Source organism: Zophobas morio, unplaced genomic scaffold, assembly GCF_036711695.1.
Source record: "Zophobas morio isolate AGI-343-1 ecotype UQ-CSIRO unplaced genomic scaffold, CSIRO_AGI_Zmor_V1 ptg000008l, whole genome shotgun sequence".
Taxonomy (NCBI): Eukaryota; Metazoa; Arthropoda; class Insecta; order Coleoptera; family Tenebrionidae; genus Zophobas; species Zophobas morio.
The window spans coordinates 4,253,345-4,270,387 of record NW_026972113.1 but is presented as its reverse complement, the minus strand read 5'-3'; the positions used below and the strand labels follow the sequence as shown (position 1 = coordinate 4,270,387).

General features: G+C 33.5%; 1 protein-coding gene across 1 annotated transcript in view; it reads left to right on the top strand.

The window, feature by feature from the left end:
- The window catches only part of LOC135125116 (aryl hydrocarbon receptor protein 1), a 156,628-nt gene extending 142,431 nt beyond the window's left edge, over nucleotides 1–14,197 (top strand). Inside the window, exons 3-8 of the mRNA XM_064050467.1 lie at nucleotides 11,263–11,360; nucleotides 11,409–11,498; nucleotides 11,548–11,757; nucleotides 11,807–12,101; nucleotides 12,151–12,292; nucleotides 12,748–14,197. Of these exons, the coding sequence (XP_063906537.1) occupies nucleotides 11,263–11,360; nucleotides 11,409–11,498; nucleotides 11,548–11,757; nucleotides 11,807–12,101; nucleotides 12,151–12,292; nucleotides 12,748–13,984 (2,072 nt within the window). The 3' untranslated portion in view covers nucleotides 13,985–14,197. The remainder of the gene's footprint in view (nucleotides 1–11,262; nucleotides 11,361–11,408; nucleotides 11,499–11,547; nucleotides 11,758–11,806; nucleotides 12,102–12,150; nucleotides 12,293–12,747) is intronic.
- Nucleotides 14,198–17,043: the final 2,846 nt, after the last annotated feature.

Genomic DNA, 17,043 nt, shown 5'->3' with positions numbered 1-17,043 from the left:
ACGACCACGTGAAATGTGTTCTTAAGTAATCGTGTTATACAAAGAGAACTAAATGTATTAATTAAAAAAGAAAGGTGGTTTATCTTTTTTTTTTAGAAAACAGGCTAATTTTGACGATGAAGAGTTTTTTATTTTTTGTAAAAATCTCATCAGCGGTTTCTACATGGATCCGCGGGAATCGTGGTCAAAATCTTTAGGAATCCACAACTTTTTAAAAATAACCTTAAAAATGGAATGAAAATGAAAAAACTTCCCGACTTTTTTTATTTTATAACAAAGCAATAAAAAAACTTAAATAGGATAAAAACTCAACAGGAGTTCGTCAACCATCTGTTCAAGAATATCTTATTTTATAAAATTTAAATAATATATTTAGTACTGAAAATTTTGGAGATGACGTCATCAAATTGTTGGTAGGGATGTTTAGCCAAATTTTTATTAGCGTTTTATCAACTACACGATATTCGTATTGCACATATAAAATTTGAGAACTGGTTCAGTAGTTTCAGAGATTATCTGTCTAATTAAAATTCGGACAGACGGCAGACAGACAGACAGACAGACTGAGTTGAGTTTATACTCTAAAAAAATGCTCTTATTTAATATTTACATAGGTATAATAGCTTTGGTCTCTTGTATTTTAAGAATATTTATTGCATATGAAATTATAACATTCTGGATATGTGAAAAAAGTAAATACATAGTTGTATAAAAAAAAGAAGTAGACTCTTTCTGGAAAATTTCCCGGTGTCCTGGCGACACAATCCGGCACTGTATATACCCTTGTTCGTTCTAATATGACTGAATAATGTTAATACAAAAAATATTAAAGTTGAATAATCACCTAGGGGATTCTAAATTTTCGCTGGTAGTTAGTTGCGCCATCTGCTTCCACCCACCCGGTTAAGTGTTGCTGATCAGCTGTCATTTCGGGGTGAATTGATGTCCGAGGGTGTTTGTGCTAATATATGCCTAATATATGCGTAACTTACTATTATGAAAGAGATAAAGAAAATGTGAAACCTTCTCGGGGGTCCCAATTGTCTTTTTTTAAAATGTAAAACCTTCTCGGGAGCGTCAAATGTTTTTTTTTACATGTGAAACCTTCTCGGGGGTCCCAACTGTCTTTTTTTAAAAAGTTAAACTTTGCCGGGGGCCCAAAATGTATTTTTTTTAAGAATGTGAAACCTTCCCGGAGGTCCCAATTGCATTTTTTATAAATGTAAAACCTTCTAGGGGCGTCAAATGTTTTTTTTCATGATGGGAAACCTTCTCTGGAGTCCCAACTGTCTTTTTTATGAATGTAAAACCTTCTCTGGGCGTCAAATGTTTTTTTTATATATAATGGGAAACCTTCTCAGGGGCGTCAAATGTTTTTTTTTTAATGTTAAACCTTGTCGGGGGCCCCAAATGTATGTTTTTTTAAGAATGTGAAACCTTAACGGAGGTCCCAATTGCATTTTTTATAAATATAAAACCTTCTCAGGGGCGTCAAATGTTTTTTTTATATATAATGGGAAACCTTCTCAGGGGCGTCAAATGTTTTTTCTTTATATACCAAACCTTCTCTGCAGTCATAACTGTTGTTTTTTTTTATGTAAAACCTTCTCAGGGGCGTCAAGTGTTTTTTCTTTATATATAATGGGAAACCTTCTCAGGGGCGTCAAATGTTTTTTTTTATATATATATCAAACCTTCTCTGGAGTCATAGCTGTTGTTTTTTTTTATGTAAAACCTTCTCAGGGACGTCAAATGTTTTTTTTTTATAATGGGAAACCTTTTCTGGAGCCCCAACTGTCTTTTTTATAAATGTAAAACCTTCTCAGGGGCGTTAAATGGTTTTTTTATATATAATGGGAAACCTTCTCAGGGGCGACAACTGTTTTTTTTTAATGTTAAACCTTGTCGGGGGCCCCAAATGTATTTTTTTTTAAGAATGTGAAACCTTCCCGGAAGTCCCAATTGCATTTTTTATAAATGTAAAACCTTCTCAGGGCCGTCAATTTTTTTTTTTTTTATATATAATGGGAAACCTTCTCAGGGGCGTCAAATGTTTTTTTTTTATATAATGGGAAACATTCTCAGGGGCGTCAAATGTTTTTTTTATATATAATGGGAAACCTTCTCAGGGGCATCAAATGTTTTTTTTTTATATATCAAACCTTCTCTGGAGTCATAACTGTTGTTTTTTTTATGTAAAACTTCCTCAGGGGCGTCAAATTTATTTTTTTATATATAATAGGAAACCTTCTCAGGGGCGTCAAATGTTTTTTTTTATATATCAAACCTTCTCTGGAGTCATAACTGTTGTTTCTTTATGTAAAACCTTCTCAGAGACGTCAATTTTTTTTTTATAATGGGAAACCTTTTCTGGAGCCCCAACTACCTTTTTTATAAATGTAAAACCTTCTCAGGGGCGTCAAATGTTTTTTTTTATATATAATGGGAAACCTTCTCAGGGGCGTCAAATGTTTTTTTTTTATGTTAAACCTTGTCGGGGGCCCCAAATGTATTTTTTTTAAGGATGTGAAACCTTCCCGGAAGTCCGAATTGCATTTTTTATAAATGTAAAACCTTCTCAGGGGCGTCTAATGTTTTTTTTATATATAATGGAAAACCTTCTCAGGGGCGTCAAATGTTTTTTTTTAGATATCAAACCTTCTCTGGAGTCATAACTGTTGTTTTTTTATGTAAAACCTTCTCAGGGACGTCAAATTTTTTTCTTATAATGGGAAACCTTCTCTGGAATCCCAACTGTCTTTTTTATAAATGTAAAACCTTCTCAGGGGCGTCAAATGGTTTTTTTTATATATAATGGAAAACCTTCTCAGGGGCGTCAAATGTTTTTTTTTTTTAGATATCAAACCTTCTCTGAAGTCATAACTGTTGTGTTTTTTTATGTAAAACCTTCTCAGGGGCGTCAAATGTTTTTTTTTTATATATAATGGAAAACCTTCTCAGGGGCGTCAAATGTTTTTTTTTAGATATCAAACCTTCTCTGGGGTCATAACTGTTGTGTTTTTTTTTATGTAAAACCTTCTCAGGGACGTCATTTTTTTTTATAATGGGAAACCTTTTCTGGAGCCCCAACTGCCTTTTTTATAAATGTAAAACCTTCTCAGGGGCGTCAAATGTTTTTTTTTATATATCAAACCTTCTCTGGAGTCATAACTGTTGTTTTTTTATGTAAAACCTTCTCAGGGGCATCAAATGTTTTTTTTTATATGTAATGGAAAACCTCCTCAGGGGCGTCAAATGATTTTTTTTTAGATATCAAACCTTCTCTGGAGTCATAACTGTTGTGTTTTTTTTATGTAAAACCTTCTCAGAGACGTCAATTTTTTTTTTTTATAATGGGAAACCTTTTCTGGAACCCCAACTACCTTTTTTATAAATGTAAAACCTTCTCAGGGGCGTCAAATGGTTTTTTTTTATATATAATGGGAAACCTTCTCAGGGGCGTCAAATGTTTTTTTTTTTAGATATCAAACCTTCTCTGGAGTCATAACTGTTGTGTTTTTTTTATGTAATACCTTCTCAGGGACGTCAATTTTTTTTTATAATGGGAAACCTTTTCTGGAGTCCCAACTGTCTTTTTTATAAATGTAAAACCTTGTCAGGGGCGTCAAATGTTTTTTTTTATAATGGGAAACCTTCTCTGGAGTCCCAACTGTCTTTTTTATAAATGTAAAACCTTCTCAGGGGCGTCAAATGTTTTTTTATTATATGTAATGGAAAACCTTCTCAGGGGCGTCAAATGATTTTTTTTTTTTTAGATATCAAACCTTCTCTGGAGTCATAACTGTTGTTTTTTTTATGTAAAACCTTCTCGGAGGCCCCAAGTGTATTTCTTTAAGAATGTGAAACCTTCTCTGAAGATCCCAATTGCCTTTTTTATAAATGTAAAACCTTCTCAGGGGCGTCAAATGTTTTTTTTTTTAGATATCAAACCTTCTCTGGAGTCATAACTGTTGTGTTTTTTTTATGTAAAACCTTCTCAGGGACGTCAATTTTTTTTTATAATGGGAAACCTTCTCTGGAGTCCCAACTGTCTTTTTTATAAATGTAAAACCTTCTCAGGGGCGTCAAATGTTTTTTTTTTATATGTAATGGAAAACCTTCTCAGGGGCGTCAAATGATTTTTTTTTTTAGATATCAAACCTTCTCTGGACTCATAACTGTTGTTTTTTTTATGTAAAACCTTCTCAGGGACGTCAAATGTGTTTTTTTATAATGGGAAACCTTCTCTGGAGTCCCAACTGTCTTTTTTATAAATGTAAAACCTTCTCAGGGGCGTCAAATGTTTTTTTTTATATGTAATGGAAAACCTTCTCAGGGGCGTCAAATGATTTTTTTTTAGATATCAAACCTTCTCTGGAGTCATAACTGTTGTTTTTTTTATGTAAAACCTTCTCGGAGGCCCCAAATGTATTTCTTTAAGAATGTGAAACCTTCTCTGAAGATCCCAATTGCCTTTTTTATAAATGTAAAACCTTCTCAGGGGCGTCAAATGTTTTTTTTTTTAGATATCAAACCTTCTCTGGAGTCATAACTGTTGTGTTTTTTTTTATGTAAAACCTTCTCAGGGACGTCAATTTTTTTATAATGGGAAACCTTCTCTGGAGTCCCAACTGTCTTTTTTATAAATGTAAAACCTTCTCAGGGGCGTCAAATGTTTTTTTTTTTTAGATATCAAACCTTCTTTGGAGTCATAACTGTTGTTTTTTTTATGTAAAACCTTCTCGGAGGCCCCAAATGTATTTTTTTAAGAATGTGAAACCTTCTCTGAAAATCCCAATTGCCTTTTTTATAAATGTAAAACCTTCTCAGGGGCGTCAAATGTTTTTTTTTTAGATGTGAAACTTTCGCTGGAGTCATAACTGTTATTTTTTTTAAATATTAAACCTTCTCGGGTACCCCAAATGTATTTCTTTAAGAATGTGAAACCTTCTCAGGGGCGTCAAATGTTTGTTTTTTTTTTTTTTAGATGTGAAACCTTCTCTGGAGTCATAACTGTTGTTTTTTTTTAATGTAAAACCTTCTCGGGGGTCCCAAAAGTCTTTTTTTTAAGAATATTAAATCTTCTCGGGCCTCTAAAGTTTATCTCAAAAAAGTAAAATTCCACAAAATCAAATTTTATAATTTTTCAGAGAAGCAGTATTTGTTGAACCGTACTCCAGAAGTGAGGGAAGTCCTGTCGAAATAACTTTGGACTCATTTTTCTCTAATATTTTCATTACCAAAACGACGCATTTTAACGTAAAGACATTCAAACTTGTTTTAAAGATCTTTAGATTTATGGATAAAAAGGAACTCCAACTTTTAGCCAGGATAAAAGTTACCTTTTTAATGAAAATTTGGTAACTTAATAATCCTCTACCTGACTCTTGAATCCTTTTTTAACAACCTTCGGTATTTTTATCATTAGTAGTCATTTTTAATTTTTAACGGTTCTATTAATGAGATCTGTACCATCATTAATATTCACCTGTTGTTCATCCTTCCAATTAAATCTTCAGCTTTGATGGGTTAATTAAATCGCCTTCGTTGAAATTTATTTGTATTTTCGTATATTTTGAGCTTTTTTGCCGGTCTTCATCTATAATTAATTAATTTCACCGTAAAAAGTACTTAGTACCACTTCTACTTTAACTCCAACTGCTCCTCACCCACTTTCCCCATGCTACCCTTAAAACTTCGATCTGTTTAACAAAGCAGCTAATTTAATTACTCAGTGCGTAACCGCCGCCCCTGGACTGATCAAAGTTCCGCCAAAATCGTCTACCGAATTGATGTGTTTGTTAAAAAGGGCGCGGATAAGTTACTCCTCCTGTAATAACACCTGCCACACTCCAATCACTGTGCCCATTAACCGTTTATTCAATAGACAGGTTAAATATGACAAGTTGCAGCATCATCGTGACTATGGCTTTGACAGAAAGCCGTTCTTTACGCTATTTACTAGCGCATTATACCTATATTAAGCGCGGTAACAACTCATTCAACTGGAAACGGTGTCATGTGACAGGAGGAGTCGGGTTGCACCTGGTTCACTCTATACGCATAAATCTAAACAAGAAAAAGTCGACTCGTGATTTAATAATTAAATAAATAAGAGTCGTTGTTGATTTCTTGTGTGTTATTAGTGCGTAGGTGGTAATTCCTCCAGGAAGTCGTTACTCATTAAACAAGCACGTGATTGCCGCAATTATTGAAGAATGATTTTTTTAGTTTCAAATTTCCATTAGCACTAACCCCTTTTTCAAAGTCATCGCCTAATGTGGGGATGTTTCAAAGTGCATGCCCCATATCCCGATACATATCTGTTCTGTTACATAAATGGGGAGGAGCTTGACAGTTGCAATCACTCTGGCAGGTCACGATGTTTCGATAAGATAGCGAAACCCTTATTTACATAGCCGCAACTTCGGCTAGCGTTTTAAAGCTGCCTGACCACGCGGCCACTGAATTTCAAGAAGTGTAATTAATTTGCAGTTAAATTCCAATTTGTTCCTTAAATCTACTACGCCAAGATAGAACGGCCGATAACTCGACTTGACGTTTTTTATTGAAAATAATAACACACGAGTTGGTATATGTAATTTGGCGGCGGTTTAACGCTCATGAGATGCAAAATTACTAAGCTACATTCTTGGTTCCGAGTTGAGTGTTTTATAGTTTAGTTTAATGCAATCAAAATTATAAAACAATATTTTGCAATTTAATTTTGAATTTGCAAAATCGAATACTTTGAAATCTTGCAGATGTTTTAAAATCATGATAAACATGATACATTTTTAATTAAAATATATTTGCTTATCCCCTCTAAAAAATTTATGACGTCACCTCAAAATTTTGCAGAATAAATCCTATCTTAAATATATAAAATATGATTAGTTTTATACTTGTGATTTATCACTGCATTAATATTTTTTAGATTTGGTTATACAGGGTGTCTCAAAAAAGTTAACGACTGATTCAATTTATTTTATTGAAGAAATCAAGAATAGCAAAACTGAATACTTTGAAATATTGTAGATGTTTTGAAGTTTTTGTAAGCAACAATATTTGATTAATCAAATATGCGCAAAATCAAAAATCGGAAAAACTGAAATTCACTAATGCAAAAAACAGAAAATCGAAAAATACAAATCGTAAAAATCGAAAATCTAAAAATGGCTAATCAAAAAATCGAAAATTCAATGAAATGAAATACCTAGGTCGATCGAAAAGTGGAAATTCACAAACCTCAAAAATCGAAAAATCGAGAATTAAAAAACGGGAAAACCAAAAAATCGAAAAGTGAAAAATTTGTAATATTGAAAATTAAAAAAATCAAAAACAAAAATAAAAAAAATCGGAAATTAAAATAATCAAAATATATAAAGTAAAAAAAAATGCAAAGCCTAAAAACTGAAACGAACAGAAAAATTGAAAAAGCAAAAAATTGGAAAAACAAAAATTCGAAAAATCTAAAATCGAAAAAGTGGAAAATCGAAAATTTGAATAAAGAAACTTGGAAATTCTGAAAATTGGAAAAAAGGAAACCAAAAAATCGGAAAGTAACAAAATTGAAGTCTAACAGTTGAGAATGGAAAAATTGTAAAACCGAAAATTCTAAAAATCGATAATGGACAAATTGAAAATCGCAAACTTTAAATTGAAAAATTGAACATAGAAAAATCGATGAATTGAAAAATCGAAAATTCGACTACTCAAATTTTCTAAAAATCGAAAAATCATAAAACTGGAAAATCCAAAATTCTAATCATCGAAAGTCTGAAAACTGAAAATCGAAAATTCTGAAAAGCGGAAAATAGAATATCGAAAAATTTAAAAGAAAGAAAATTGAAGTCTAAAAACCGAAGAATGGAAAAATTAAAAATCAAAAATTCGAAAAATCAAAACCGAAAAATTCAAAGATTTAAAAATAAAATCGAAAAATCAAAAATCTGAAAATTGAAACTCGAAAATTTGGAAAATCGAAAAGTAAAAAAATTGAAGTCTAAAAGCTGAAAAATGGAAAACTGAACAATCGAAAATCAAATATCGAAAAATCGAAAAGCCTAAAAATTGAAAATTTGATAAATCAGATATGCGAAAAACAGAAAATCTGAAAATACAAAACAGGAAATTCAAAAATCAAAAAATGGAAAAACCGAAAATCGAAAATTCAATGAATCTAATACGTAGGTCGATCGAAAAACCGGAAATTCACAAATCTGAAAAATCGAAAATTTGCAAAATTGAAAAACCGAGAATTGAAAAATCAAAAAACCGAAAAATGGAAAAATCAAAAATCGAAAAATAGGAAAACCGAAAATTCGAAAATTCATAATATTGAAAACTCTAAAAGTCGACAATTCAAAAATCAAAAAACTGGAAAAAAAATAATCGAAAAACCGAAAAGTAAACAAATTGCAAAACCTAAAAACTGACGAACAGAAAAATCGAAAAATCGTAAAATCAAAAAGTGAAAAATCGAAAACTGGAAATTGAAAAATCGAAGATTGGAAAATCGAAAAATCGAAAATCGGAATATCGAGAATCGACAAATTAAAAAACCGAAAAATCGAAAAATTAAAAAATCGGAAATCGAAAAATGAAAAAAAAGAAGAAAACTCAAAAATCGAATAATCCGAAACTAAAATAATAGAAAAGTGGAAAAGTAAAAATTGCAAAGTCTCGAAACTGATGAACAGAACAATCGAAAAATAAAAAAAAAATCGAAAAATATCTAAACATGGAAAATCGAAAAATCGAAAATCGGAAAATAGAAAAACCGAAAAATCGAAAATCGAAAATTCGATGAAACAAATACTCGAAAAAGCAAAAAGTAAAAAAATTGCAAGGCCTAAAAATTGAAAAATCAAAAAATCGAAAAAATGAAAATCGAAAAAACGACGATCGAAAAAAAATCAAAAAATCGAAAAGTGGAAAATCGGAAAGTAACAAATTGAAATCTAAAAGCTGCAAATTGCAGAACCATAAAAACTGAAACAAACAGAAAAATCGAAAAACTACAAAAGCGGAAAAACGAAAATCGAAAAATCGCAAATCGAAAAATCGTAAAATCAGAAAATGGAAAATCGAATAATCGAAAGTTGAAAAATCGAAGGTCCAAAAATTAAACAACCGAAAAATCGAAAAATTTTATGATTAATGGAAAATCGAAAAATCGAGAATAGAATAATTAAAAAACCGGAAATTTGAAAAATCGGAAATCGAAGAATTAAAAACGTAAAATCGAGAATTCAAAAATCAAAAAAATCGAAAAGTAAAATATAATCCAAAAATGCAAAAAAATTGCAAAGTCTAAAAACTGACGAACAGAAAAATCAAAAAATGTAATAATAGAAAGACGAAAAATCGAAAATTGAAAGAATGGCAAATTAAAAAATCGAAACATCGAAAAATCAAAAAAACGAAAAATTAAAAAATCGAAAAACGAAAAAACTGAAAACTCGAAAAATCAAAATACCGCAAATTTGAAAAGTCAGAAAATTAGAAAGTAATAAAATCGAAAAGTTGATAGAAAAATGGAAACTGAAAAATCTAATTCGATGAAACTGTTGGTCGAAAAAACGAAAAATTGAAAATCGAAGTGACCTTTTTTGAGACAGGCTATATAAGTAAATCTAAAAAATATTACTGCAATGATAAATCACAGCTATAGACTCATCATATCGAATTTTACGATGACGTCATGCATTTTTTGGCGAAGATAAGCAAATACATTTTGATCGTGGCTTTGAAAGTATTCTTCGACTTTCGTTCCATTTCAAAATTTACTCTTTGTATATTCCAGTGGTCACAACGAGTTCACTAACTACGCTGAAGTATGCAAAGATTAAATTTGTCACCGAAAAGATGTCGGAAGTAATAAATTATCCTATCGGTCGAAGAACGTTCGGTCCGGTGTTACACCTCGATCCAAGAGAGACCACAGTAAAGGATAACAAATGGAACGGATAAAATAAAGCGTCAAATATGATAATTGATAAACTTTAAACCACAATTAAGAAGTTTATAAACTGAACATTTTTTTTTGCTTTTTGAAATGTAGTACACTTCAAAAAATATCCGTGACTTACTTTAATGTGAATTTTATAACTATGGTCGGCACAATTACACCTAATATTTGTGTGATTTTGAGCATATTCTCGATGTTATTAGAGCAGGACAGGTTTTTTTTTTCTAACTAATTGACAAGATTTCAAAGTATTCAGTTTTGCAATTCTTGATTTCTTTAATAAAATAAATTACTCTGTATGTATAAACAAATTCAAAAAATATTAATGGAATGGTAAATCACAAGTATAGACTCATCATATTCTGAACATTTTAGATAGGCTATTTATAAAATTAAAACTAATTCAGAGTAAGTATTTATAAAATTAAAACTAATTCAGGGTAAGAATTTGGTCAACACGTAAATTTCGTTGTAGTTTGAGCCTACCTACAAATTCTGCTCTTGGACGATTTGGATCGCCTCCTTCGGTGACGACCGGCAAAAATGATCCGCCCATAGGCTCAAAACATCTGGTTAAAAACTTTAATTCATTATCAACGGAAGTAAGGATTTAAAGTCATAAAATCTATGGAGTATTTTTCTAGTCCTATAATAAAATTTTATTACCCAAACGACCGGAACCTATTCACAGACAGGGTCCTGAGTAAGTGTACTTCAATGGTCAAGTCCAGGTAAAATGCATACGATACGATACGGCTAACTAACAAGTATTTGTCATCCAGACAAGGCCGGCATTTGAACAAAATATGCATTAAAACTCATATTCGTCGAAAAAAGCATTAAATAAGCATACAAGTTTTAATATGCATAAAATTGAAAAAAAGCAAATAAGCATAAAAAAATGAGTCAAATGACTCCAAATTGTATCATAGTTACAAATATAAAAAACATTAAACCGCTCTCTAGTCATAACGTCCAATATAGACGCTGACACATTCTTTATTTAAATAGTGTGGTACAAAACCGCGATATTCTCACGTGTTACGCTTAAATTTCACTGACCTAAGACAACTGTGAATATCTGCTAATCAGTGTTTGTATCATCCAATTTTCACGCTTCTTGGGCGATTGTTCCACAACAGAGCATTTCGCCGAGTACGATAACGCTAATTAGATATAATTACATATTGTTATGCTCATTTTCATGCCTATCCCTTGTTAATTTTGATATATTTGCAGTGTTCAATAATCAGACTAGCAATAATTAAAAATAATTATATTTTTTCCAGTTGTTATGCACAAAGATAAGGATGACGGTGGCCTACATAGATCCCGGGATCTCACCGCCTTCGACCACACTCCTCTCGACGGAGAGATGTTCTTACAGGTAATAACAATAACCCTAAAAAGATCATGTCATTAATCGAATTTAAAGGCCTTAAACGGATTCCTTATGATCCTCACGTGTGAAGGAGAAGTTTTCTTCGCCACGCATAGTATAGAGGGCTATTTGGGGTTCCACCAGGTAACCGAACCCATTCATCCCCATTTCGCACCACTAACTCCTCTTATAGTCAGATATTGTCCATCAATCCGTCTACGAGCTGGTCCATTCCGAAGACCGAGAGGAGCTGCAAAGGCAGCTAATGTGGAACTCGTTTCTTCCACCAGAATCCGCAAACATGGGTCTCCAAGACGTCCTCCTCCCCGAGAATTGTCACTTGCTGGAAAGGAGTTTCACGGTGCGCTTCCGATGTCTCTTAGATAATACTTCCGGTTTTTTGGTTCGTAATTTAAAAAAACATTTGTAATACACTCAAAATCGAATTTCAGCGTTTAGATATACGAGGTCGAGTGAAGGTCCTCCATGGACAGAATCGGAAATCCGACGAGGCTCCACTAGCCCTTTTCGCGATCTGCACGCCTTTTGGTCCGCCGTCCTTGCTTGAAATACCTCAGAAAGAAGTGATGTTCAAAAGTAAACACAAACTAGATTTAGCATTAGTGTCCATGGATCAGAGAGGGAAGATGCTCTTGGGTTACTCCGACTCGGAGTTGGCTACAATGGGAGGCTACGATCTCGTGCATTACGACGACTTGGCTTACGTAGCAAGTGCCCACCAAGAATGTGAGTTCAAACAAAAATTCAAAGAAGATTCTTATTTTGTTTGTTCCAGTACTCAAAACGGGAGCGTCGGGTATGATAGCGTATAGGTTCCAAACCAAAGACGGCCAGTGGCAATGGTTGCAGACTAGTTCAAGACTAGTGTACAAGAATTCGAAGCCGGATTTTGTAATAAGCACTCATCGACCTTTGATGTTAGTATCTTGCGGCTACTGGAATTTTCACAAATTTTACTTAATTAACGAGTCGCATGTTGCTGAGTAATACTAAAGTGTTAGGTTCTTGTTATTATAAGGTACACGTTTTTATATCCTTTTATTGATCCTAGTCCTTGCACGTGTCTGCAATCCCTCAAGAAAAGCAAAAAATGGCATGAACACCTACCACGTTGTTTATATTCTCCTTTTTTTTTCTCCTCGGGTAACCGTTTGGTAGTTCCTAAAGTTTTTGCTGCTGAACGTATATCTTCTGATGCCACTTCTTCCTTTTGCCCTTCAGATGCCTGTACCCCGATGACTTGAGACGATTCATGCTAACAAGTGTCTTCTGGTTGTCCACTTCTCCCGTTTTAAATAGTACCTTTCAAGCCCTTTTGCGATGTCATCATTGTTGTCAAAATTTCTTTCACTTTGACCGTCCCTTTTTCCAGGGAGGAAGAAGGTCGCGACCTCCTCGGCAAGCGCACCATGGACTTCAAAGTCAGCTACTTGGACGCGGGTCTTCCAAACAGCTACTTCTCCGAGACAGATCAAATCTTAAGCAGCACATCGAACGTCGTTCAACACAACATTCCCGTGACGCCGTCTCGCGTCAACCGAAGATACAAAACCCAGCTTCGGGACTTCTTGTCCACTTGTCGTACCAAACGCAAACTCTCGCACAGTTCCTCCAGTGGACAAGTGACCCCTCCCGCTAACACGACGGTCACGGCGGCCGTCGTCAGCCCCATGCCGGCCGTGGACTACATCACTCCCGACGGATGCGCCGCCTACAACATGTACAGTACGACGTACCCCACGGCCACCCCCGACCACAGCCTCTCGTACATGAGCCACTCCAATTTCCAGCACGGGCTGTACCCGACTCCCACCGCTCTGGACAACCGGTACTTGACGACGACGGAGAATCTGTTCCACCAGTACAGGCCGCTGAGCACTTACTACCCCGAGTACCACCACGGCACCGCCGCCAGTCCGTACGTGGGCAACGGCTTCCCCACCTACGATCCCACCCCCACTTCCGCTAGTCACCATGCCTCCTATCGCACGACCGTCATGCCCGTGGACGAGAAGCTCTACCCCTGCCAGCAGGTCGTGGACGCGCCCGCGAAGTACCCGGCGTACGTGGACTCCTCCAGAGGGTACGTCGTGGCCAACAACAAGTGTCTGGACGTGGGCTGGCCCTATTCGGTCAGCCCGTCGTCGGGGATCATCCAGCCGGTGCAGGTTATGGAGCTCAGCAAGCCGTGCAAGATCTCCAAGCACCCCGCACTCGACGGGATCGCCTCCAACCACGCCGCCTCCCCCGTCAACGCGGGCCTGTTGACCCCCAAGATGGAGGAGATCAAGTCGGACGGGTTGAACGACGCGCAACCGCAGCACTTTTCGCCGGTGCAGGAGAGGCAGACGGTGCTGATGTGGGGCTCGAACCACGTCAACCCCTCGCCCAACTCGACCACGAGGTCCCCCAGCCAGGAGTACAACGCGCCTACGTCGGAGGGCTGCGAGGCTCTGAAGAGTCTGGCGGAAATTAGCAACCCGGAGATGTGCAAATGGAACGGTGAGGAAAACAAGACTGAACCGGTTCAGACCAGCGATTCGGACAGTCCGCACCATCACGCCGCCCATCACAACCACCACAATTCCAGAGTGGTCATGGTTCTATGATGAACGTGGTGTTGCTGGTCCGCAGCAATTGTACATACAGATATACATACTTTTAATAAATCGCACATACATTCAATATTCCACAATGATATATACAAAAAACATATCTTCCTGCATTGTGTTTCGTTGTCAATGTCTTCGATTTAGAACTTAATACTCTTAGTACGTGAAGTGTTTTTGTTTGGAGCAGCTGAGATGGTTCTTAGTACCTATACATAATTTGTTATTTATTTTTATATTTTTACGCAGTGAAAACATGCTAGTCATTCAACTGGTTATTTGTATATGTTGTATATTATTATTTATGAATGTAGTAATATAATTCGTAGACGATAGTTTATTGTTCAGCAAATTATTGTTTTCTATGACTATTTACAAAACGACATTATTTAAAAAAATATGAGCAACGTTATCCGAGAATATACATATACTTAAATGATAAATATTTAGGAACGAAGTTCCCCTGCGCCTACATTCCATCAAACTGTCAAATTTTTGAATTGTACATTAAAGTTTAAGAATCATGTATTACCTACCTGTAACGTGTATGAAAATTATATAATGATAAAAATAAAATACATTATATTACAATAGAAACAACACGGGTCCTCTTTCTGATACCCCCTTCAATGATACTTAACGCTAGACGAGAGACAAGTTTGAATTGGGCGCCATTTGTTGCCTTAAACGCAACCAGCAATTCTTCTTTAAATCTACCTAAAAAAAAAACGCTCTGTATTTTTGCTCGGTAAAAATGATAAATGCTAAGTTATATAATAAATGCTCAGTTAAAAAATAAATATCTGAAAATTTAAAATCCAGAAATTGAAAAGTTCTCAATATTCAAATCCTGAAAAATTGAGTATTGAAAACTTGAAAAATTGAGAAATCGAAGCATCAAAAAATAGTAAAATTGAAAAACGTAAAATTTTAAAAATCCAAAAATTGAGAAATAAAAGAAAAGAAAAATCAAAAATTTAAAAATTCGAAAAATTGAAAAATTAAAATATCGAAAAATTGAAGAATTGGGAAATCGAAACACCAAAAAAATCAAAAAAACAAAAATCTAAAATTCAAAAGTCAAAAAATTGAACACTCGAAAAGCCAAAAAGTCGAAAAATCGAAACATCGGAATGTTCAAAATCTGAAACATCGAGAAATCAAAAAACATCAACAGTAGAGGAGTCAAAAAATCAAAAAATTAAGAAATCAAATTAGACCAAAATTGAAAAATCGAAAAGTTAATAATTGAAAAATTGAAACATTTTAAATGAAAAAAAAATCGGTAAACCGAAAAATTGAAAAATCTAAAAATCGAGAAATTGAACAATCTAAAAATTAAACAATTTAAAAATCGAAGAATTGGAAAACCAAAAAATCTAAACCGACAACTTGAAAAATTGAATAATCGACAAATCAAAACATCAAGGAAAACAAAAAAATTAACGGAAAATCTAGAACTTAAAAATTGAAAAATTAAAATACCTATCGAAAAATTGAAAAACCGAGAAATCGAAACATCAAAAAATGGAAAAACTGAAGAACCGAAACATTGCAAAATCCCAGAACTGAAATACTGAAAAACTGAAAAATGGAAGGAAAACTTAAAAATCGAAAAAGTGAAAAAATTAAAAACTGAAACATTGAAAAATTCAGAAATCGGAAAATTGAAAAAATCACAATTGAAGAAAGAATTGAAAAATCGAGAAATAGAGAAATGGGAAAATAAAAAAATCAGTTAATCGAAAAATTGAGAAATCGAAAAATTTAGAAACGTCAAAAATTGACGGAAAATTGAGAAATCGAAAAATTAAGAAATTCGAGAAAGCGAAAATATGAAGAATCGAGAAATCGAAGAATCGATAAATTGAAAAATCCCAACAGTAATATATCGAAAAATCGAGAAATCGAAATCGAGCAAAACTGAAGTATCGTAAAGTTAATAAATTGAAAAACTGAAAATTTTTGAAAAAAAAATCGTATCAAAACTAAAAATTCAAAAAATCGAGAAATTGAACAATAAAAAAGTCAAAACATTGAAATCAAAAACTTTAAAAATCGAAAAATCAAAACACCCAAAAATCGATAGATTAAAAAATCAAAAAATTAAAATATCTGAAAATCGAAAATCCAGAAATAGAAAAGTTCTCAATATTCAAATCCTGAAAAATTGAGTATTGCAAACTTCAAAAATTGAGAAAAATTGAAAAATTAAAGTATCGACAAATTGAAGAATTGGGAAATCGAAACACTAAAAAAATCAAAAAAACAAAAATCTAAAATTCAAAAGTCAAAAAATTGAACACTCGAAAAGCCAAAAAATCGAAAAATCGAAACATCGGAATGTTCAAAATCTGAAACATCGAGAAATCCAAACATTAACAGCAGGGGAGTCAAAAAATTAAAAAATTAAGAAATCAAATTAGACCAAAATTGAAAAATCGAAAAGTTAATTGAAAAATTGAAACATTTTAAATGAACAAAAAAAAACGGTAAACCGAAAAATTGAAAAATCTAAAAATCGAGAAATTGAACAATCTAAAATTAAACAATTTAAAAATCGAAGAATTGGAAAACCAAAAAATCTAAACCGAGAACTTGAAAAATTGAATAATCGACAAATCAAAACATCAAGGAAAACAAAAAAATTAACGGAAAATCTAGAACTTAAAAATTGAAAAATTAAAATACCTATCGAAAAATTGAAAAACTGAGAAATCGAAACATCAAAAAATGGAAAAATTGAAGAACCGAAACATTGCAAAATCCCAGAACCGAAATACTGAAAAACTGAAAAATGGAAGGAAAATTGAAAAATCGAAAAAGTAAAAAAATTCAAAACTGAAATCTTGAAAAACTGAAAAATGGAAAGAAAATTGAAGAATCGGAAAGCGAAAAAATCCAAAACTGAACATTGAAAAATTCAGAAATCGAAAAATTGAAAAATCACAATTGAAGAAAGAATCGAAAAATCGAGAAATAGAGAAATGGGAAAATCAAAAAATCAGTTAATCGAAAAATTGAGAAATCGAAAAATTTAGAAACGTCAAAAATTGAAA